Source organism: Rhinatrema bivittatum, chromosome 4 (genome assembly GCF_901001135.1).
Source record: "Rhinatrema bivittatum chromosome 4, aRhiBiv1.1, whole genome shotgun sequence".
Taxonomy (NCBI): Eukaryota; Metazoa; Chordata; class Amphibia; order Gymnophiona; family Rhinatrematidae; genus Rhinatrema; species Rhinatrema bivittatum.
The window spans coordinates 439,749,420-439,773,173 of record NC_042618.1 but is presented as its reverse complement, the minus strand read 5'-3'; the positions used below and the strand labels follow the sequence as shown (position 1 = coordinate 439,773,173).

General features: G+C 44.4%; 1 protein-coding gene across 1 annotated transcript in view; it reads left to right on the top strand.

Annotated features, from left to right (window-relative positions):
- The window catches only part of CFAP54 (cilia and flagella associated protein 54), a 1,106,494-nt gene that overhangs the window by 870,594 nt on the left and 212,146 nt on the right, over nucleotides 1–23,754 (top strand). The window contains exons 53-55 of the mRNA XM_029597529.1: nucleotides 1,727–1,847; nucleotides 4,877–5,015; nucleotides 8,805–8,962. Of these exons, the coding sequence (XP_029453389.1) occupies nucleotides 1,727–1,847; nucleotides 4,877–5,015; nucleotides 8,805–8,962 (418 nt within the window). The remainder of the gene's footprint in view (nucleotides 1–1,726; nucleotides 1,848–4,876; nucleotides 5,016–8,804; nucleotides 8,963–23,754) is intronic.

Here is a 23,754-nt window from a genome sequence, read left to right as displayed (position 1 = left end):
ACCTCTATCATATCCCCCCTCAGCCGTCTCTTCTCCAAGCTGAACAGCCCTAACCTCTTCAGCCTTTCTTCATAGGGGAGCTGTTCCTTCCCCTTTATCATTTTGGTTGCCCTCCTCTCTACCTTCTCCATCGCAACTATATCTTTTTTGTCCTTATATGCAATTCTTATATACAATTCTTTCACAATAGGGTGATGCTGCACACGCACACAACGTTTTTGCCAAAGGTGGTATTGGCTTTTCATATTAATCAAGCCATCATTGTATCTACTTTCTTTCCAAGGTCTTATGCACATGAAGATGAAAAAGCCGTTTATTCCTTAGACTGTAAAAGAGCCTTGGCCTACTACAAGAAAACAGTTCAGCCACATCGTCAGGCCTCACAGCTATTTGTCTCTTATGAGCTTAACTGACCAGGCACAACAGTAGCCAAACAAACATTGTCCAGTTGGTTAGCAGATGTATTGCTTATTGTTATACTCTAACAGTTCTTAGACTCTTATAAATGCTCATTAAATGACAGCCATGGCTGCATCAGTGGCCTATCTGAGAGCAGTTCTTATTGAAGACATCTGCAAATTTGCAACTTGGTTGTCAGTGCACACTTTCATGTCCCATTACTGTCTGGCCAAGTTATCAAAAAGTGACAGTAAATTTTGACAAGCAGTTTTGTGTAACCTGTTTACCAAGTAGTCCACTCTCTATAGTGGAGTCCAGGTTACTTAATCAGTAAATGCTCCACTGCTGGTCTCAGCATGGGAATCCCCACATATCATGGCTCATTCAATCCTGCTTGCCAATGGAGAAAGCAAGTTTGCTTACTGCAAATGATGTTCTCTATAGACAGCATGATTAATTAGCCATGCTAAGTACCTGCCTGCCTTCTTGGAGAGTTGACTATTTAACTAGAATTAGCTCTGATATCAAGTGAAGGGACTCATGAGGCAATACCTATGCAGGAATTCCTGCACATGCTCAGTAGAACAAAAGCTCTATGAGCTTAGAGAGAGGGTCTGTTTGGCGCTGTCGAATGACGTCACCTATGTGTCATGACTAATTTATCCAGCTGTCTTTGGAGAACACCATTTATGGTAAGCAAATTTACTTTATTTTGGGTTAGTAGTCAATTGACATAGCTGCATAATAAAAAGTAAGCACTAGTCTCACTTGAGACTGATGTAAAATAAAGTCTTGACATTTCAGTAGCAATGTTTTTGCAAGCCTAGCCTTATTTATAAAGTACATCATAGTGATATGACAAGGAGATGTTTATTCAGGCAGTTTCATACTTCTTACAGCTGGTGCTGTCAAAAGAATTGTCAGGAATTAAGAGATATGCCAACTGTAATGCCATTTTGTTTTGTTTTAGGGTGGGGTTTTTTTACATTTAATATCAACACATACCCTTTAACTTTGACTTTCATCAAATTAAAAAAATAATAATTCCCATCCCTAATCCTTCTTGTCTCAAAATGAAATTTTCTTTGGAAAATGTTTCCTTCCAGTTTAGGTTTTCCTTTCATTATCAAAATTGTATCCTTGTCTGTCACAACATGTTTGAATATTGGTATATTGCAAGCTGAGCCCTTTTTCTATAGGAATCTGACAAGACTTCCTCTAATATTTTTTCTTTCCTATTTCCCAAATACATTGAAAACTATTATAAATATATTTACGTTCCCCCTCTCAAGATAACTACCTTACTGTAACAACTTCTTGTCTACAGTGTTGCCATGGCTATTTCTACAATTTATCTTCTTCAGGATGCAAACATTTTCAAGATGAAGCATCGGAACAAAACGCAAATTATTCCTTCACTGAGGCTACCTCTAAGAACAAAAAAGCATGTATGTTCAGGTTTAAATATATATTCTTCATCCTATTGTATATAACACTCCAAATGTCTCATATAAGAATGAAAATATGTTGAATTTTATTTAAATCATCAAACTGTGTTAAGATGATTTTGTTACAACTGAATTGGTTTTATGAGCATGAACCAAGCTTTCTAGTCAATAGTGCATCCATCATTATGGTCAGGAGATATTTTCCCTTGGGTCACACTCTAGTCTGTGACTATTTTTCTCACCCTTTTCTGAACTGTATTGTAGGATTGTTCATGGGTGTTGTTTACACGTGTTATCTTGTGAACAATTTGGATGAGAGAACTGTAAAGTAAAGCTATGACCTCTATATTTCCCTGCACCACTGGAAGAGATAAAGCATATGAAGAAAGATCACATTTTCTGTGGTTATAATCTTGGCCACAACATATAAGAACATAAGAACATAAATTGCCATGCTGGGTCAGACCAAGGGTCCATCAAGCCCAGCATCATGTTTCCAACAGAGGCCAAAACCAGGCCACAAGTACCTGGCAATTACCGAAACACTAAGAAGAATCCATGCTACTGATGCAATTAATAGCAGTGGTTATTCCCTAAGTATAATTGATTAATAGCCATTAATGGACTTCTCCTCCAAGAACTTATCCAAACCTTTTTTGAACCCAGCTACACTAACTGCACTAACCACATCCTCTGGCAACAAATTCCAGAGCTTTATTGTGTGTTGAGTGAAAAATAATTTTCTCCGATTAGTCTTAAATGTGCTACTTGCTAACTTCATGGAATGCCCCCTAGTCCATACTAGCATAGCAAGTTAGTTTATTTTGTTTGTATATTTTCAGTTTGTGCATCAGATCACACATGCACTATTTAAGTTGATTACATAATTATTTTTCAGTTACCACATTTACCTTTACTAATTACAAGTTAGTCAGATAATACAGCCTGTGATATGAAATACTGCAAGTGTGGGTGATACTGATCACTCTTATGTCAGGTAGTAATTTAAATAATAATGACTTAATAACTTAGCTTTTTAGAGCTGTATAATTTAGATAATTCAGTTAGTTTTAGCAAACACATTTTGAATTAAGTTTACTTAACATTCAAAATACAACTGGTCCCAATAGTTTCTTTCTTGACCTGTGTTAATCAATACAGAATGTCATGCGTGTAACTTGTAAAACAGTAACAACAACCTTAATCTCCCTTGAATCCAAAGATGTTTTTGTTAACAACCTCCTCATCTACTCCAGAAAGCATGACTTCTATAGAATATACAATATTAGCATAATAAACTTTTAGGAGCCAATTAAAACCTTTCATTTGGTTGCCTACAGGCTGACAATTAAGACTTTACTGAAAAGTCAAGTTGGATAACGTGATGATCTGATTTTTGCTTCTATGCATCTAGTGTATATAAAAAGTTTTCATTTGGCCTTAGTAAATTGAATGAGTTTAACATAATATTGATAATTAGGTACATAATGTAAGGTATTAGTGATGGTAAAACCAGCACTCAACAATCCATTGATTATATTATTCTTATTCACTTATTTCTAGAGATGTGAATCGTGTCCTCGATCGTCTTAACGATCGATTTCGGCTGGGAGGGGGAGGGAATCGTATTGTTGCCGTTTGTGTGTGTAAAGTATCGTGATAATCGTTAAAATCGTGAGCCGGCACACTAAAACCCCCTAAAACCCACCCCCGACCCTTTAAATTAAATCCCCCCCCCCCCAATGCCTTAAATTACCTGGTGGTCCAGCGGCACACTAAAACCCCTAAAACCCACCCCGACCCTTTAAATTAAATCCCCCCACCAAATGCATTAAATTACCTGGGAGTCCTCCGTAGCGGCGGTCCGTGGCTAAATCGGGGGAAGGGGGAGAGCACGAAAACCGGCACACTAAATCGTGAGGTCTTCAGCCGGCGCCATTTTTCAAAACGGCCGCCGCAAAATGGCGGCGGCCATAGACGAAAACGATTCGAAGCAAGAGGTCGTTCCGGACCCCCGCTGGACTTTTGGCAAGTCTTGTGGGGGTCAGGAGGTCCGGACCTCTCGCGAGGGTTCCGGACCTCGCTGAACGACCTCCTGCAGTCGATCTCCTGCCGGCGCCATTTTCCATACGGAAAACGATTCGCGGCAAGAAATCGCTCCTTGACCCCCGCTGGACCCCCAGGAACTTTTGGCCAGCTTGGGGGGGCCTCCTGACCCCCACAAGACTTGCCAAAAGTCCAGCGGGGGTCCGGAACGACCTCTTGCTTCGAATCGTTTTCGTCTATGGCCGCCGCCATTTTGCGGCGGCCGTTTTGAAAAATGGCGCTGGCTGAAGACCTCACGATTTAGTGTGCCGGTTTTCGTGCTCTCCCCCTTCCCCCGATTTAGCCACGGACCGCCGCTACGGAGGACTCCCAGGTAATTTAATGCATTTGGGGGGGTGTTCGGGAAGGTGGGGGGATTTAATTTAAAGGGTCGGGGTGGGTTTTAGGGGGTTTTAGTGTGCCGGTTTTCCTGCCCTCCCCCTTCCCCCGATTTACGATTTTTTGACGATAAATCGGGGGAATTGGTATTGTATCGTGGCCCTAACGATTTTTGACGATTTAAAATATATCGGACGATATTTTAAATCGTCAAAAAACGATTCACATCCCTACTTATTTCTACTGTGTGCTTCTTCCCTATCTTCCTTTAAATGTAGGCAGAATTGTCTTGCTCCCCATGGCCTTGCCTCTACCATCCTTACATTATGTGTCATAGTCCCTCTCCATTGTCTCTGGTGCCCTTTCTCGTGTTTTGTTGATATTCCATCCCTCAAGTTGTCCCCATTTGGCAGCAGTGTCTTTTTCTTTTCATATAATCAGTTATATCTGAAATTAAACTAAACTTTTAATCCCGAATTTATTGCCTGCTGCTTTACTTGTATTTTTTTTTTAATTTATAATAAAACATAACTGTATCAGATCCAGGAGGGAACCTAATATTTTGTCATTGTTTTTCTACATATTATATTCTGCATTGCTTCTAGAAATATGCATATGATACTGATATTGATATTGATAACATGGAAGCCAGAGACCGTATGAATATACACCTGTGGTTCAGATGTCGCCTTATGCTAATCACTGTACTAGTAGCACAAATACGTGGCGTGGGAGTCATGAAAGGTATGGCACTTTTTTCATTTTTGGTATTTAAAAGACAGTTTTCAGAGCTATTTACTCAGGTAAAAGAGCTGTCTGAAAATTACCCTCACGCAATCCAGCCAAAAGGTTGCAGAGGGTTCCTTAGTGTGTATGCTTTTAGCAGGATCGAGGGATTGTGTTCCCAGGAGAATGTTTAGGGTGGAGTTGGAAAACAACATGCGTGGACTGGATTTTCAAATTCAGGTAGGCTGTTTTCCAGAAAAAATCTGCCAACAGAAAAAGTCTGGGTATTTTCAAAAGGAAACCATGTGCATGGTTTCTCTTTTAAAATCAGCTAAAAGTTTGGACTTTGCTCCTGGGCAGGCTGTTTGAAAATTGTCCCCTTAGTATTTAGCATTTATTTAGTCCCTGCCCTCTGTAGTTTTGTTCCAGCAAGCAGTGCAACTGGAAGATTCTACAATATGCTAAAGTGCAAGGGGAGAATATGATCAGCTCTAAGGGACACTATCAGCAAATATAAGTTTGTGAATAGGTCTATACAATAAAATGAAATTTACATTTTTTGGTTAATTGGTAGCTGGCAAAGCAACATGGCAAACCTTCCGTCCATTAAGGGAGGTATGGGAGAGGTGCTTGCCTCATCATCAGATTCTGCCATGAAGAAACATTACATACTGTCCATGAAGGTATTGTGGTTGCTGAAAACCAAGACCCAGATTTTTGTATCAGCTAATGTAGGGGCTTCTGATGCTAGAAATACCATGTACTGCAAATACACTGCCATATACTTTGGATTGACTTAGGCCCACTGAGAGTAATTTTGTAACTGCCCACATGGATTCAAAGTCACAGACTTTACACCAGTTTTCAAAAGGAAAGTACATATATACTTTTCCTTTGAAAATTATCCGAGAAAAACTCAGTTATACTTGCTAATTTGCGTGGGTAGATTTTTCAAGAAAAAATATATACTTTTGAAAATGGAAAAGTATACAGATAAATGCAACCTCCTCCCCAACTCCGCCCCTGGAATACCTCCTCTCACCATGGGTAAAAGTATGCACATAGTGGCGCTACGCATACTTTTACCGGCATAGAGGGCAGACAGTTGTTTTCCCATGGAAATAGCTTTGAAGATTACTCTGCAGGTGGTAATTCAGTAACAGCCAGCATAACAAAATTGGCAAATAGAAGCATAAGTTACACCAGTTTTGAAAGTGAATTTACACACATATGTTCACTTTTGGGGCAGATTTTGTAACCTGCATGTGCGGGGTACATTTGTGCGCGCTACCCGGGGTGTACAAATGTACACCTGATTTTATAACATGTGCGCGCTGCCGCACGCATGTTATAAAATCCGGGGTCGGCACGCGTAAGGGGGTGCACACTTGTGCACCTTGCATGCGCCGAGCCCTAGAGGAGCCCCGATGGCTTTCCCCGTTCCCTCTGAGGCCGCTCCAAAATCGGAACGGCCTCAGAGGGAACTTTCCTTCCGCTCCCCCCCACCTTCCTCTCCCTTCCCCTATCTAACCCACCCCCAACCCTTTCTAAATCCCCCCCCACCTTGTTTTCAATAGTTTCGCCTGCCTTTGGCAGGCGTAACTTGCGTGCGCCGGCCGGCTGCTGGTGCGCCATCCCCCAGCATAGCCGCTGTGCTGGAGGCCTCGGTCCCGCCCCCGGACCGGTGCCCCCCCCATGACCCCACCCCCTTTTCAAAGCCCCGGGACATATGCGCGTCCCGGGACATTTCCGCGTCCCGGGGCTTGCGCGCGTCGCCGAGCCTATGCAAAATAGGCTTGGCGCGCGCAGGAGCAGGTTTTCGGGGTTACGCGCATAACCCTTTGAAAATCTGCTCCTTTGAAAACTATCCCATCAGAGCAACCCCAACATAATTATACCTACTAATATGTGTGCAGGAAATTCTTGGGAAAATTTGTGCACATACTTTGAAAATCTAAAAGTATATACATGATTCCAAACTCCTATCTAACTTTGCCCCAGAGAATGTCTTTCTCAATCTAGGTAAACTTGTGTGCAACAGGGCATAGGTGCATACATTTACCTGCATTTCGGGTGGGCAATTTTATAGCAAGCCATTTATGTGAGTAAAGAACCATTTCACCCTTGAAAATAATCATTTATTTATGACAAGCTTTTCCAATAAGAAAGTCCAAAGCAAGTTTCAGTAAATTAAGCAATATTCAGATACAGTGTGTCAATAAGAACATGTCAAAATAGTGATTTTTAGCTTTTTAAACTAGATTCACAAGGCCTGATTTTCAAAAGCATGTACACATTTAAAACTGGGTATTACACATTTAAATGGACTTTACCCATGTAAATGGGCTTTTTCAAAATGTGTAAAACGTATGCCATCAAATTTTCAATATGTTTTACCCGCATTAAGTGCACTTAAGATGGGTAAATGGTTTTTGAAAACTGCTACAATACTATGTTACATTTACATATGTAACTCCTTTGCAAATTCACCTGATTTTGGATTAGATACATATTCATTCAGAATTGGGAGTTTCGGCAGTCCTAAGTGGTAGGGTAGCCTTTGAAAATTATCCTATATGATTGAGCAATATCCATTCTCATAAACTGCTTCCCACAGGAAAGAATATGGGATACATTTACTTAGAAAATATTTATGTAGTAATTAGTCATTTTATCAGTTCTGCAATGTGATGACTGGTGTGGGTATGAGCCCTTTATGCTGTGGTGTAGTTGATGCAGCCTCGTAGGTGAACCTATGAGGCCTATGCCTACAGCTGGTGAATGAATCCTGAATCGGAACAGTCTGGAGTTTCGCCTATACCAGCTGCCTCTTCACAGGTTGAGCCCTTGGGTTATGGTGGTCTTCAGGACTTAGGTGTGTCGCAAGGGTGGTGTAGAGAGCAAGAGTCCAAGGGGACGCCAGGGTCAGAACGGGCTGGAGACTGCACATATCAGGAGGGGCAACAAGCATGCCTTGTCAGTTGCAAGGCAAGAGGTCAGGTCCAAGCAGCAGGCATTCATAGTCAGGTCCAAGCCAGAGGTCAGTATCAGGAAGTCATGCCAAAGATGAAAAAAGACACGCAAGATGCACCGTATAAGACAGGCAGGGCAGTACAAGGCTGGACGAGGCAGGTTGGGCAAGGCAAAGCTGGACGATGAGGCTGGTCAAGGCTGGAGGGCAAGAATGCAGGAGCAAACAGGAACGTAGGAGTAACACGCACTGCTGTAGGCAAGAGACCCATTGCTGAGGCGAGACAATGCTGCAAGGCCTTTGGTTAAATAGCCCGAAAGGATGACATCATCAGAAGGTACTCCTCTGAGTTTCCTGCCACGGGGCATATATTATGTGCGCACGTGCATGTGTGTGCACCTAAGGGGAGGCAGGGGCCTGGCCGGGATGGCTGCGTCAGTGGCGGTTGGTGGCATGCAGCAATGATGGCATTTTTCTGTTACAGGAGGCCTTTGGCAGCATCAGGCAGTGGCTGGGATGAGTGCAGCAGCTTACAGGGTAGTTCTGTGAGCTGCCAAGCGTAACATACAAATAAATATTTGTATTATCCTGTATCACACTGCATTTATTTTTATTTTTTTATTTATTTAAGGTTTTTATATACCGGCAATCATGAAAACATATCTTGCTGGTTTACATAAAACGGGAGTGCAGAATATACATCAAACTAGAACTGTGGTGACCGAAGGTGCAGTTACATTTTGTACTGTATCACATTATGAATAGATTTTAAGCAAAGTAATAATGCTGCTTAGATGATACATGTACTACAAAAATAATTTTCTGTATTGTTATAGAATGGAATTTATTGGACTGCTCAAGTTTAATAACGGAGGCACTAATGGAGGCTGATGCTTTTGGTGATATAGAAACTAAGGCTAAAATGATGCTGCAATCTGTTTTACTTAATCTTCAAGAAGGACGCCCCAAGAAGGACATTAAACAACTTCTAAAGGTTTGATTGCAGACAGGAGGTTACTAACTTTAGTTTTTCAAATAGCTTATTCAGAGGGAGGATAACTTTAAAACGTGCCCGCACACCGATATACGCATATATATGGGCACACGCAAAACTGCTGTGGTATGTTATAATCTGCACGTATACGATGTATGTAGATTATTAAATACGCGGAAATGTACCCATGAACATGTGGGTGCATGTAAAAAAAACGTGTAAATATATTTTTGCACTTATCCAGATAAATAGTTAGTTAACTGATTGAGTAGTGACACTTATCCAGATAAGTTCTGATTTTATCAGACTAAGAAGTGGCAAAGCTGCTATTTAGCCAGCTAAGTCTTAAAACACTACTTACCCAGTTAAGTCAGATAGCTGAATAGTCTAAAAAGCGCTACTTATCTGGCTAAATTAAAGAGCTGGATAAATAGCACCTTTTAGACTTATTTGGTAATCTGTCTTGGCCATATAGGTAGCCACTGCCATTAGCCACTGCCATTAGCAATGGTTACATGGAATAGACTTAGTTTTTGGGTACTTGCCAGGTTTATATGGCCTGGATTGGGTACTTGCCAGGTTCTTATGGCCTGGATTGGCCACTGTTGGAAACAGGATGCTGGGCTTGATGGACCCTTGGTCTGACCCAGTATGGCATTTTCTTATGTTCTTATGTTCATTTTAAGACTGAGCCGGATAAATAGCAGCTTTACCGCTACTTAGCCAGATATATTGGTATTTATCTGGATATGTGCTTCTACTTAGCCAGATAATTGTTAGAATCTGCTATGCTGGTGGGAGGAGCAAGCAGATGGGAGTTGGCAATCTGTTAGGTTATGCTCCTCTAGAGGGGAGGAGTTAGCAATCTATTGTAATCTGCTATGAGTCACCGTGCGGAGTTGCAATGCGTTAGGAACTGGCTCCTGTGAAAGGAGGAGTTTAGCAATCTGATATGCTCCGTAGGCGGAACAGGCAATCTTGTTGTGATATAGACTGCTGAGTTGGCAATCTGTACCAGCGGAGTGCTAGAGAGGGTACTCAGCTGGAAAGGACTGTAAATAGGTGAATCCTTGGGCCGATGGCAAATGACAGCGCCCCCAGGAGGATATCCTGAGAGGGACCACCGGCTAGGCTTGGTATGGAGACAGGCTCAGATAGTTCTTTTATTAGACAGGTTAGTAGAACCACCACAGGTGGCAGTAGTGAGCTGATATGCCTGGCAGGGCTGAAGTCCCTCAGATACTGGAACTGCGATCCCAGGGTTGCTGAGCTGTAGAAAGACTATAGATAGTGAGTAGACAGGGTATGCTGTATTCATAGCCAGTAATAGATGACAATCTCACATAGGGTCTTAAAGAAGCTCAGTAACTGGAAAGGGTTAGGCCCTCGAGGAGCGAGTACCTGGTTCCAGGGAAAGCTCTGAGAACGGTGGTAACTCACGAATGTCTGTATCTGTGATAGCTTCCAGGCAGTAGAGAATCTTCAGAGTATTCAGGAACATGGGCCCTCGAGGAGCGAGTACCGGTTCCTATCTGCATTCTGAAATAACAACTCACAAATGTCTGTATCTGCGATAGCTTCCAGGCAGTAGAGAATCTTCAGAGTGTCCAGGAACATGGGCCCTCGAGGAGCGAGTACCAGTTCCTATCTGCAATCTGAAATAGAGAAAAGAGAGCGAGGCCACCGAGGAGCGGGTACCTCTGGTAAGTCCGAGGAGGCAGAGTAGCTTGGAACAAATCCCGTATCCGTCCGTCTGTTCGTCCTTGCTAACTCAAATGATAAGCGAAAGTGAAGACCTTTTATGTTGGAAGCAGATGACGTCAATATAGGGGGACGCCCCTGAGGTTCGCGCCCTTGCTGGTACATACTTCGGAGCGTGCGCACCCTACGTCATCAGGAACATGGCGGATCCGCAGTGTCGAGCCGGTCTGGGTACGCTGGAGAGAGTCGGCATGGAGAGGTCACGGCAGCAAGCCGTCCAACAGGCCCGGAGGGAGTCGCCACAAAGGTAGAGAGGGTGGAGCAAGGGTGAAGAGCAGCCATGAACGCAACAGTAATAACCAGTATTTATTTGGTTAAGTTTATATTATTAAATTTCTGTCATCTGCTCTTTCAGTTCCCCAAGTTCCCATAGCCCCCTGTTTATTGTAACTTTCTTCTTCTTTATGTTATTGCTATATTTACCCCTGTTCCATGTGAAGCGATATGATATGATTTGTTCATGAATATCGGTATAGAAAAGAGTTATATAAATAAAATAAATAAAATAATAGAGAATTTACAGGCTATAAAGAGCAACGCTGCTACTTAGATAAATCGAAATTTAGCCGGACAAGTGTGCACCCCTTGTATACCCATGTGTTTATACATCAATTTTAAAGTCATATGCAAGTAGATTAAACATGCATAAATTAGACAGATTCCCCCCCCCCCCATAAATTGGCTTTTACACGCGTAAAGTGGGAGATTTTCTAACATGCATATGGCAATGAAATTATCAGTTTTACCAATTACTCTATCAGTTTGCCCAGTCCATCTGCAGGTCATCAAGACCCTCCTGGCTCTTCATCCCTAAGTCCCCCCCATTTCACCCAGACCCCCATCCAGTCACTATTTCACTTTTAAGATTTTTATGATAATGGGATTAAGCTTCACATTTGCATGTGTAAATTGCTTATAAAATATCAATTTACTTGAGTACATTTTGGCCCACCCCAGAACACCCTTGGTCTACCCCTTTTTAACACATGCAAATTTGCTTGTGGACATACACATGTATGTAGAGGTTTCTCAAATAGAATATTTTCACTTATAAGGAGCCGGCCCATCCCCCATATAGGGGAGAGGAAGCCACAACCATGGCAGTTTCTCCACCTCCAAACATCAAGGGAGGAGGGGCATTAGGAAGAGGGGAGAGGGATGAGAGTCAAGTAGGCGGGGGGGGGGGGGGGGGGGCACAACCGCAATATAAGGGTGGACTGGCCCAGCCATCATTCTTGCTGTGGTTTTGTGGGTAAAGAAATGTATTTATTTATTTTATAAAATGTATTAATCGCTTTTACATTTTATAATAAAATTTCCAAAACGATGTACACATATGGCAACAAAAATTATACAAAACATTTAAAAAGCCAGTATGTTAAAAAAATATATATAACATTATAATAGCTGTCCCAGAGTAACAGCCCTAAAAAGTACCCGCCTCTGCCCCATTACAGCAATTCCACATTTAATATTGGTACCCCATATATATCTTCTGATTTTAGGATTATACGCCGACATCACCAACCCCTTAAGTCTAAGTAGCTTTCCCAGAGAGTTAATTCGGGAACTCCGTCTTCATCAGCCAAGTTTTTACTTTACGCCGAAATTTCATCATTTCTTCTCTAACCTGCAAAGGAAGACTGTTCCATAATTTAGGAACAGACATGGAAAAGGACCGATTTTGAAATCTTACATAACAGAAACTTTTTACGGAGGAAAGTTGCAACTGTGAGCCATATTGGGAGCGAGTAACTCTCAGTGGGCATTTCCAGGAAATCCTATTCCGCAAATGAGAGGTTCCTTATCCTCAAAGGATCTTAAATGTGAGGACCAAGATTTTAAATGCTTTCTCTAATTTTTTCCTCCCCCACTCCCAGCCATTGCAGCCTACCTTTGTGGCTGACGTGTTTATGGCCAGGTATCCTGAGTGCTGTCACTTTCTGGGTGGTGGTGTCCTTCAGGTGCTCGTTTGGGTGCTAGGGATAATGTATTAAAAAAAAAAAAAAAGGAAGAGGCACTATATAGCCAGCAGAAGATGAAGTCAAAGGAATGCTGGGAGACCATTTAAGGTAGAAAAGACGCAATTTGCTGTGTATGTGTGCGGGGTGGGGACAGCCAGGGGTTGGAGCCAGGAGTACATCTGGTAACCTTGCAATCAGTTCTTCTCCTGAAGAGTTAATTATCGAGAGGGAGCAACAGAAGTCTGTGTTCTGAGGAATTAGAGAGACAGACAACTATTCTTGCTTCACAGCTGAGCTACATGTGAAATCCCAACAAGGGACAGAGGAGCCAGGAGCCGAGAGACTGAGAGACTTCCTTTCCAGAGATATCCAGGCCCAGGAGCACATGGCTGGATCACCCTCCTAAGAGATTGAGTTAAATAATCTAAACTTTGCACAGAGAGTATCTTAACAAAGGAGGGAGAAAGTTTATTTCCTTGCCTTTTGTCACAAATTCAATATCTCATCTTAAGTGCTTCAGCCTTTCAGCCGAAGTCAAGCACAAACCTTTGTTGGCAGGTACTGGGAAAGAAAAACTGGTGGACTGTGGTCTTTCTGTAAGAGACTGAAACTAGATCTCCTTTCTGTTAGTATCAAGTAAATCATTTGGGGAAGCTCCCCAGGAGAGAAAGACCTTTTTCACACTGCAGTGCTCATCTATTTGGTTTGTCATCTAGCCAGTTCCACAATCAAGAGGGATTTCTTCATTTTCTTGATTGTTTTTTTTTCCATACAATTTTGTGTTTGGGACAGGGTGCACCCTTTACAAACTGGTGTCATTGGGGTGGATCTGTTCCCCTGCCTCCACCTTTTTGAGTACTCAGGTGTAAAGACAATTTCTGAAAGTTGTGTACTTCACTGCTTTTCTCCTCAATCTTTCTTATTAGCTTTCCTTATTTTTTTTTTACTATCCATATGAGAATGTTGGTTGCCCTGGCTAACAGGCCAATACCCAGTGTTATTTTTGCATTGCTTGATTTAAAATAAGAAAACTGTAAGATTATATTATGCTTCACTACTGTACTTTTCCCATGTATTAATCTGGTTGGATTTACTGTCTACTTACACAATACTAGTAAAAGGGTTAATTACTGTTTTATTCTGGTGTGATGATTTTATCTGGTCTATGGTTCCATAAGTGAGAGGTTGCTTGGGAAGGGCACAGAATTGTGGTATAGCGGTGACTGGGACTCTGTCTCATTCCCCATTCAGGCTATGAACCCAGAAATAAATCATATTAGTGAATATAATTTCTCTTGTGGTAATCCCCATCCCAAGCATAGAGGTATTTCATAGTCTGGACCAAGGGAGACCACATCCCTGTCATCAGCCTGCCCTCTCTTCTCACCAGTTGTCATTCACATTTGGCGCAGGGCCCAAAAAAATGTTGCTGCTGACCTTGGCCAAAGGATTTGGAGAAGGGGCTATTTGAAGGAAGAGATCAGTTGCAGGAGGGGTTGGATCAGCTGGAGAGGGATTAGCTGTAGGTGGTGAGAGAGGGGACAGATTGATTAGGTTATGTAAAAGGCCTGAAGGTGAGAGAGGATCAACTGGAAATTTTAAGAGAAGGATTGGAAGGGAAAGGGGAAACTGGAAGGTGAGAGGAAATGGGGATGATAGCGAGGGAATGGGGGCATGGTGTGACAGAGGATCAGTTGGGGTTATAAGAAGGGGTTGAGAGTAAGAAGATCAGCAGGAGGGATGTAAAAAGGGATGAGAGGAGTTGGGGGTTGTAAGAGGGGATTAGCTGGAGAAAAGGTCAAAAGAGGAAGTCTGCTGGAGGAGTGGAAGCTGAGAGAAAGGATCGACTGGAAAGAGTAGATGTTGAAAGAGGGAATAAGCTACAGTGCTGGTAGATAGACCACATCCTTGCTAATTTGTTTTTATCATACTTTGGGGTCTTGTGAATTTTCAAGTGCTAAAATGGGGTCACATTGGCTAAAAGTTTAGGAAGTCCTGGTTTATGGACTTCACTAGGAATTTATCCAAACCTTTTTTAAACCCAGCAAAGCTATCTCAACTACGTCCTCTGGCAACAAATTCCAGAACTTATTTGTGCATCTGGCCTCGGGTGGCCAGATAACTCACTACTTACCCGGATATCTTCAGCTGGCCCAAACCTTTAAAATTTGAAAAGTTTAAAAGTTTCATCTGCAGATGACTGCCGGCATGGACTTTGCCCCCCAAGTCATCCCCCTCCACCTCCCCTACCCCTGGCTGATACACTCTCACCCACCCGTTATCTCCAAAATTATTCCCTCTGTGCAAGGATTGATCTTCCTCAGCAATCCCGGCAGCTTGTAGCATAACGTCGGCTAATACCTAAATAATGCTTCTAACTTTACGTAGTTAATAACACTGGAAGTGTCGTTTTATACTAACTCACTGGTTCCCAACACTTTCCTGGGGACCCCCCAGCTAATCGGGTTTTCAGGATATCCACAATGAATATACATGAGAGAAAATTTGCATGTTATGGAGGCAGTGCATGCAAATTTTCTCTCATGCATATTCATTGTGGATATCCTGAAAACCCGACTGACTGGGGGGTCCCCAGGACAGGGTTGGGAACCACTGCACTAAACTGTATGCTTCCAGTGTTATTACCTATGTAATACTGTCTAACCGGCTAGCTTTAGGCCAGCCCTTCAGCCTGCCCAGAGTTAGTCACTCCTCCCCAGAATGCCTACTGCCCGCCCATGGAAAGCCCCCTTGTTATCTGGCTAAATATAGCCGGGTAAATCATTTAGAAGGATAACTAATATGTTATCCTCTAAATCAGTGGTTCTCAACCTTTTTCCCATCGTGAAACACCTGACAGACCACGCTTACATGTGTTTATTTATTTATTTATTTATTTATTTATTTATTTATTTAAGGGTTTTTATATACCGCAGTACGTAAGGAAATACATCACCGCGGTTTACATTAAACAATAACTTAGCAACAGGCTTTACATTGACATTCTTAATAGGTATTAAATAAACTAACATCCATATAACAGTTTTGACGGAAAACAGGCTGAACAGACTGTGGACCATCCAATAAAGTATAACATACGATTAAACTATTGATGTAACTATTAAACCTTAACAAACCAACACAATAACTGAATAGTATCTAAAACAATACCAGTTCTGAGAGTAGATACAATTTCTATATTGCACCGAAGACATTTCTGTTATTTAAAGCTAATTTATATCGAGATGGGTAAGGGTGGGCAAGTAAGGTGAAGAAGGAGATTGAGGAGGGAATGAGGTTAAGGTGGGAAACGGAGCCAGGGAGTAAGGGTAGAAAATGGAATGGCATTTCAGATAAATGGATATTCACACTGCTCATTACAATTCACGGCAGAAATAAAAAATAAAGGTCCAGTATTATTTTTATTGTTAAAAATGACACAAGGAAATGATACGATTTCTGTCTGAACAGAAATTGCATAAATAGTAAACATCCCACACCAAAACAGCACCAATTTCCAGCACTTAAACAGTAACCACCTTACCTAAGAAAAGGCAACACTGAAAATATTACACCAAGCCTTAAGATACCAATACATCTCCTATTAGGAAAACGGACTAAGTCAGGCTGCTATAGAACCCTACACAGAAACTACATGCCAGCAGAAAACCTCACCTGAATCACATGTGCTGAATTACCCTCACCTAACAAAGAATACAGAGAACAAAACACATAACTAGAAGTATGCAGACAAAAACTGAATTGGAAACCGCAACAAGCCAGAGTCTCTGTATGCAGTGTAACAAAGGAAAAAAAGAAACATTATCCATCCTTATAAAACAAATCAAGAAATATAAAACCAGTAGCAGTAAAACCATACTAACAAAAATAACAGATTATTTCAAAATAGCTGATGAATGGAATAACCAATAATTAAAAACTCGTATCGAAAATTTCTAGATACTAATAAAATATTTCAAAATAGCAGACACAAAGACCCAGTAATGAAAAATAATAAGGATACAAAAAATGTTTTGCTCTGCATACCTGGAAACGTTTGATATCCAGGTGCCCTGAGATTTTTTTGAATTAGCAGGAGGCAGGATGGTTTGCTTGCAACTTTCTCCTCTCTCTCTCTCTCACACTGTCTCTCAATTGCTCACATATACACATGATTTTTCTCTCTCACTTATATAGGCTCTTAATTACACATTTACGCACATGCTGTCTATCTTTTCACGCTTACACACACAGGCTTTCAATCACACACATACATGCTGTCTTTTTCTCTCACACACAGGCTCTCATTCAAATGCTTACAAACGTGCTCTCTCTCTTTCTCTCATTTACACACAGGCTCTCAATCACATACTCACATGCTCCCTCACCTAAACCAGCTCTCAATCACACACATGCTCTCTCTCTTACTTATACACCCAGGCTCTTAGAACATAAGAACATGCCAATCTGGGTCAGACCAAGGGTCCATCAAGCCCAGCATCCTGTTTCCAACAGTGGCCAATCCAGGCCATAAGAACCTGGCAAGGTCCCAAAAACTAAGTCTATTCCATGTTACCGTTGCTAGTAATAGCAGTGGTTATTTTCTAAGTCAACTCAGTTAATAGCAGGTAATGGACTTCTCCTCCAAGAACTTATCCAATCCTTTTTTAAACACAGCAATACTAACCATATCCTCTGGCAACAAATTCCAGAGTTTAATTGTGCGTTGAGTGAAAAAGAACTTTCTCTGATTAGTTTTATATGTGCCACATGCTAACTTCATGGAGTGCCCCTAGTCTTTCTATTATCTGAAAGAGTAAATAACTGATTCACATCTACCCATTCTAGACCTCTCATGATTTTAAACACCTCTATCATATCCCTCTTCAGCCATCTCTTCTCCAAGCTGAAAAGTCCTAACCTCTTTAGTCTTTCCTCATAGAAGAGCTGTTCCATTCCCCTTATCATTTTGGTCGCCCTTCTCTGTACCTTCTCTATCGCAATTATATCTTTTTTGAGATGCGGCGAACAGAATTGTACACAGTATTCAAGGTGCAGTCTCAACATGGAGCGATACAGAGGTATTATGGCATTTTCCGTTTTATTCACCATTCCCTTTCTAATAATTCCCAACATTCTGTTTGCTTTTTTGACTGCTGCAGCACACTGAACTGACAATTTCAATGTGTTATCCACTATGATGCCTAGATCTCTTTCTTGGTGTTGCGGTCTCCACCGCTTCCCCTCTATCTGCTGTGCTTGGTGCTCACCTCCAATGGGGGAAACGCCGCTCCCGCGGCTCCGCTAGGCCTTCAGGGCGTCCGCCATTGCCAGATCATCTTGCTGCTGCCACGCACGCGCGCAAGGACGCGCATTATGGACGCACGGCCGCCGGAAGTCTGGCCCCGCCTGGGTTAACGACGCCACGCCCCAAGCCTGATTTAACCGGCGTTCGCCTGCCTTCTCATTGCCTTGCAACGAGGGTCGCTACTGTTAGTAGTTCTTAGTTGCGCTTCTTCTGTTCTGCATTCCGGTTGACCTCAGCTCGTTCCTGACTCCGCTTCTGCCTGCCGCCTGCCATTGACCTCAGCTCGTTCCTGACTCCGCTTCTGCCTGCCGCCTGCCATTGACCTCAGCTTGTGCCCGACTCCGCTCCTGCTTGCCGCCAGCCTCCTACCTTTGCCTGTTCCAGAGACTGCTTCTACTGGCTGCCAGCCTGACTTGGGTTCGTCTCCGTTCCTACTCACCACCCGTTCCAGCTCTATTGCACGCTACAGACTCCAGTCCTGCCTTCAGCTAGTCACAGTCCATTATACGCTACAGACTCTGTTCCTGTTATCTATCTGCTCCGCTCCACGGCATACTACAGACCCCGGGCCTGCTCGCAGACTGCTTCTATTCAGCAAGCTAGGGACTCTATCCGACCGCCCCGCTCTCGCCTGGCCTTCCAGCTCCCTGTTTACTGGACTCTGTGGTTTACTCCTTGCCCAGGCCCTCTTTCTATAGAGACTGTTACTGTGCTCCTAAGTCCCAAGGTTCTAGGACCCTACGGGCTCCTCCTGGGGGGTTCCTGGTTCCCGGGTGAAGACCTTTGCCTGTGGCTCCGCCTCCCGACCTACTCTGCCTTCAGGGTAGTTCGGCTCAAGGGTTCACACCTGGACTGCAGCTTCCCAGACTGCAACAGTTTGCAAGGCCATGGACTCGGCGGAGTCGCCAATGCCCCTAGTCTTACTGGAAATGGCTCATCAAATACACTATTCTATGCAGCAACAGATACAGGAGGTAGATCTAGTTCTGGAATCCATGCAGGGGTTAATCGAACATTTGGGGACACCACCTACCCCCCGCCTTCCTGCAGGTGAAGTGGTTTCTGAAGAGATTCTAGATCGCCTCCAACATCAGCAACATTGTATTGATACCCTTGCAGCTACAGTGGACCAATTGGTCTCTCGTCTAGAAGCTTCTACTCAAGGGCCTTCTGTACCAGTCGCTGTTCCTAATACACAGTTGCCAGCTCCTAGCAGGTACGCTGGGGACAGTAAGTCCTGCCGTGGGTTCCTGAACCAGTGTCAAGTACGGTTCACTCTGTTACCATCCCAGTTTCCCACTGAAGCGGCTAAAGTGGCCTATATTTTTTCTTTATTGGATGGCAAGGCGCTTGAATGGGTTTCACCCTTGTGGGAACGCTCCGATCCTCTGCTACAGAATCTTCAGGAATTCCTTCTTCAGTTTCGCCTGGCCTTTGATGATCCTGCACGCCAGTCCACAGCAGCTTCAGAACTCCTGCACCTCCGACAGGGCACGCGTCCGGTAGCGGAGTACATTATCAACTTTCGAACCCTGGCCATGGAACTGGCTTGGCAGGATGATTGCTTAATAGGGATCTTTCTTGAAGGCTTCGCTGGTCGGATTAAAGATGAACTGGCAGGACGGGAGATTCCTGAGGAGTTGAATGACTTAATGGACATTGCGGGCAAGGTTGACCGCCGTCTTCAACAGCGGGACAGAGAGACTCGATCGACTAATAGGAGTCAGCCGCGCCTACACGTCTCCTCCAGGTCTCCTCTGCAAAGGGCTTCCCCTGCTGCCAGCCCTGCTTCTGAACCTATGCAGCTTGGCAGGTCACCACTTACTCCGGAAGAGAGGAGCCGTCGGCGCTCCTTAGGCCTCTGTCTATATTGTGGAGGTAAAGGACATTTCCTGTCATCATGCACTGAGCGTCCGGGAAACGCCCGTGCCTAGGTTATACCGAGGAGCTACACCTAGGCACTACCGGATCCGCTCCTCTCTGCACTCTGCCTGTAACCCTCAAATACCCTGGTGGGGAGATCCAGATTTGGGCCTTTGTCGATTCTGGGGCTGAGGGGAACTTTATTGTGGCCGAGCTGGTAACACAACTGGGCCTGCCTACAGAACCGACGAATCCTCCTCTACGCATCTCTTCGATCCGAGGTACCTTGCTGCCTGGAGTTATCTCTCGCTCCACGAGACCAGTGACTTTGCAAACAGGTCTATTTCACTCCGAGGAGATTTCTCTACTCATCCTGGAACGAGCCGTGCATCCACTGGTGCTGGGACTTCCGTGGCTTCGTCAGCACTCTCCCGTCATCAGATGGGATGACTTCCAGCTGGTCAGCTGGGGTTCTGCCTGCTTTGACCGATGTTTACATCTTCCTCGTCCTCCCAACTCTCTGCATCTCTGTTCCTCGCACCTCCTGCCAGAGGCCTACCAAAGTTTCCAAGATGTCTTCTCCAAGGAAATGGCGGAGATCCTTCCGGAACACAGACCGTTTGACTGTCCCATTGATCTGGTTCCCGGTACCACACCGCCCCGTGGTCGCGTATATCCTCTCTTATTGCCAGAGACTAAGGCAATGTCCCAGTACATCTCCGAGAACCTAGCCAAGGGATTTATTCGCCCATCCCGGTCACCGGCAGGTGCTGGATTTTTTTTCGTGGGTAAAAAGGATGGTTCGCTACGACCGTGTATTGACTATCGCGGTCTCAGCGCCATTACCAAGCAGGACCGCTATCCACTCCCGCTTATCCCGGAACTACTGGATCGTCTCCAAGGGGCTCGCATCTTTACTAAGTTGGACCTTAGAGGGGCCTATAACCTCATCCGTATTCGCCCAGGGGACGAGTGGAAGATGGATTTCAACACATGTGATGGGCATTACGAGTACCTCGTGATGCCCTTTGGGCTTTGTAATGCCCCCGCCGTCTTCCAGCACCTCATGAACGAGGTGCTTCGAGAGATGCTCCATTCCCACATAATAGTCTACTTGGATGATGTCCTCATATTTTCCAAAGACATAGACTCTCACCGCCAGCATGTTTGCCAGGTTCTCCAGGCCCTCCGGGCCAATCATCTATATGCCAAGCTTGAGAAATGCGTTTTTGAAGCCGAATCTCTACCCTTCCTGGGATATATTATCTCAGCAGCTGGCTTTTGTATGGACCCAGAAAAGGTAGCCGCCATCCAAGGTGGCCCCAGCCCACGGGTCTCAAAGTCCTCCAGCGCTTCCTGGGCTTTGCGAACTTTTATCGACATTTTATCCCACGTTACTCTCACCGTGTGGCTCCTCTCACAGCCTTGACCCGTAAAGGAGCAGATGTTAAACACTGGCCGGATGCTGCAGTTGCAGCTTTCTCTGATCTCAAGGAGGCCTTCCTCTCAGATGTTTGTCTCCGACACCCGGACCCCTCACGACCGTTCATCGTGGAGGTTGATGCCTCCAGTATCGCAGTGGGAGCGGTCCTCAGCCAGCACTCTGATGCTGGACAACTCCTTCCTTGCTCGTACTTCTCCCGGAAGTTCTCAGCCGCTGAAAGTAATTATTCCATTGGAGATAAAGAGTTGCTGGCGATAAAACTCGCCTTCGAAGAATGGAGACAGTGGCTCGAAGGCTCTTTACACACCACCACTCTTTACACGGATCATAAAAATTTAGAATTTCTGACCCAGGCTCAACGACTGAACCCCCGCCAAGCCCGCTGGGCCTTGTTCTTCAGTCGATTTGACTTTGTTCTACAGTACCATCCTGCTGCTAAAAATCTCCGGCCAGACGCCCTGTCTCACACCTCTTGTGCCGAAGAAGACATTGAGCCACCTCAATTCATCTTGGACCCCGCTAAGGTTCGTCTCTCTGCGATGACCATCCTCTCACAAGACCGGATGGTGCTCTCGCGCCGGGACCGCTTGACCGCATTACGTTGGGCCCATGACTCCTTGATCGGAGGACACGCTGGACGAGAAAGGACCCTGGAGCTCATTAACCGGTATTACTGGTGGCCCAACATCAGGCGTGATGTTGCCTCTTATGTATCTTCTTGCCCAACCTGTGCTCGCCAGAAACCCAATTCTGGCTCCCCATGTGGTCTCCTGCACCCGCTTCCGGTTCCCACTGAACCATGGACCCATATAGCTACAGACTTCATAGTTGACCTGCCTCCATCCAAGGGACATACGGTCGTCTGGGTCACGGTTGACCGTTTCTCAAAAATGGTCCATCTTGTTCCTCTGCTTAAGCTTCACTCTGCACCCGAGTTGGCCCACCTGTTCGCCCAACATGTGTTCAGGCTTCACAGCCTCCCTCAGGATATCGTCTCGGACAGAGGTTCGCAGTTTGTGGCCCGCTATTGGAGAGCCCTCTGTAAATGCTTCCGGGTAAAGCTCAGTTTCTCCACAGCCTTTCATCCTCAAAGCAACGGACAGACCGAGAGGATGAATAGGACCCTAAAAGCATACCTCCGGGCCTTCATTAATGAGAGGCAAGACAATTGGTCAGAGCTCTTGCCCTGGGCCGAATTTGCATATAACAACCAGGTCCATGCTGCCACGGGCAAGTCTCCTTTTCATCTGGTTTATGGTAAGCCGTTACGACCACCGCTCCCGCTAGAGGCTCCCAGTGCCTCACCTGCTGTTCAAGTAACGGCCCAGCAACTCCAGGCTTTGTGGCATATGACACGAAAACAACTTCTCCGTGCGGCCGCGAGGGCTAAGCAGACGGCTGATCATCATCACCGACCAGCTCCCACATTCCAGCCTGGGGATAGAGTCTGGCTAAGTACGAAGAATCTGCACCTTCGACTTCCCTCTCGAAGATTTGCACCGAAGTTCTATGGTCCGTTTCGAGTCGCTGAACGAGTGGGATTGGTATCATATCGGCTTCGGCTACCCTCTTTCAGAGTACACAACGTGTTTCACGCCTCACTGCTCAAGCCTGTGGTCCTCTCCCGGTATCACCGTACGCCTCCGGATCCAGCGGCCACAACCATTGACGATGATCCTACATACCAGGTACGGGACGTCCTGGACATCCGATTTCACAACCGCAGATGGGAGTATCTACTGGCCTGGGAGGGTTGTGGCGACGAAGATAACACCTGGGAGCCCAGCCGTAATATTCTGGACAAAGATCTCTTGCACCAGTTCCACCGGGACCATCCAGAAAAACCGGGTACGTTCAAAAGGGGCCGTAAAGGGGGGGGGGGGGGGGTACTGTTGTGCTAATAGATCTGAAATTTCATTTTTTAGTTCCTTCAGAACTCTGGGGTGTATACCATCCGGTCCAGGTGATTTACTACTCTTCAGTTTGTCAATCAGGCCTACCACATCTTCTAGGTTCACCGTGATTTGGTTCAGTCCATCTGAATCATTACCCATGAAAACCTTCTCCAGTACGGGTACCTCCCCAACATCCTCTTCAGTAAACACTGAAGCAAAAATCTTCCTGCAATGGCCTTATCTTCTCTAATTGCCCCTTTAACCCCTCGATCATCTAATAGTCCAACTGAATCCCTCACAGGCTTTCTGCTTCAGATATAATTAAAAATGTTTTTTCTGTGAGATTTTGCCTCTATGGCCTACTTCTTTTCAAATTCTCTCTTAGCCTGTCTTATCAATGTCTTACATTTAACTTGCCAACGCTTATGCATTATCCTATTTTCTTCTGTTGGATCCTTCTTCCAATTTTTGAATGAAGATCTTTTGGCTAAAATAGCTTCTTTCACCTCCCCTTTTAACCATGTCGGTAATCATTTTGCCTTCTTTCCACCTTTTTT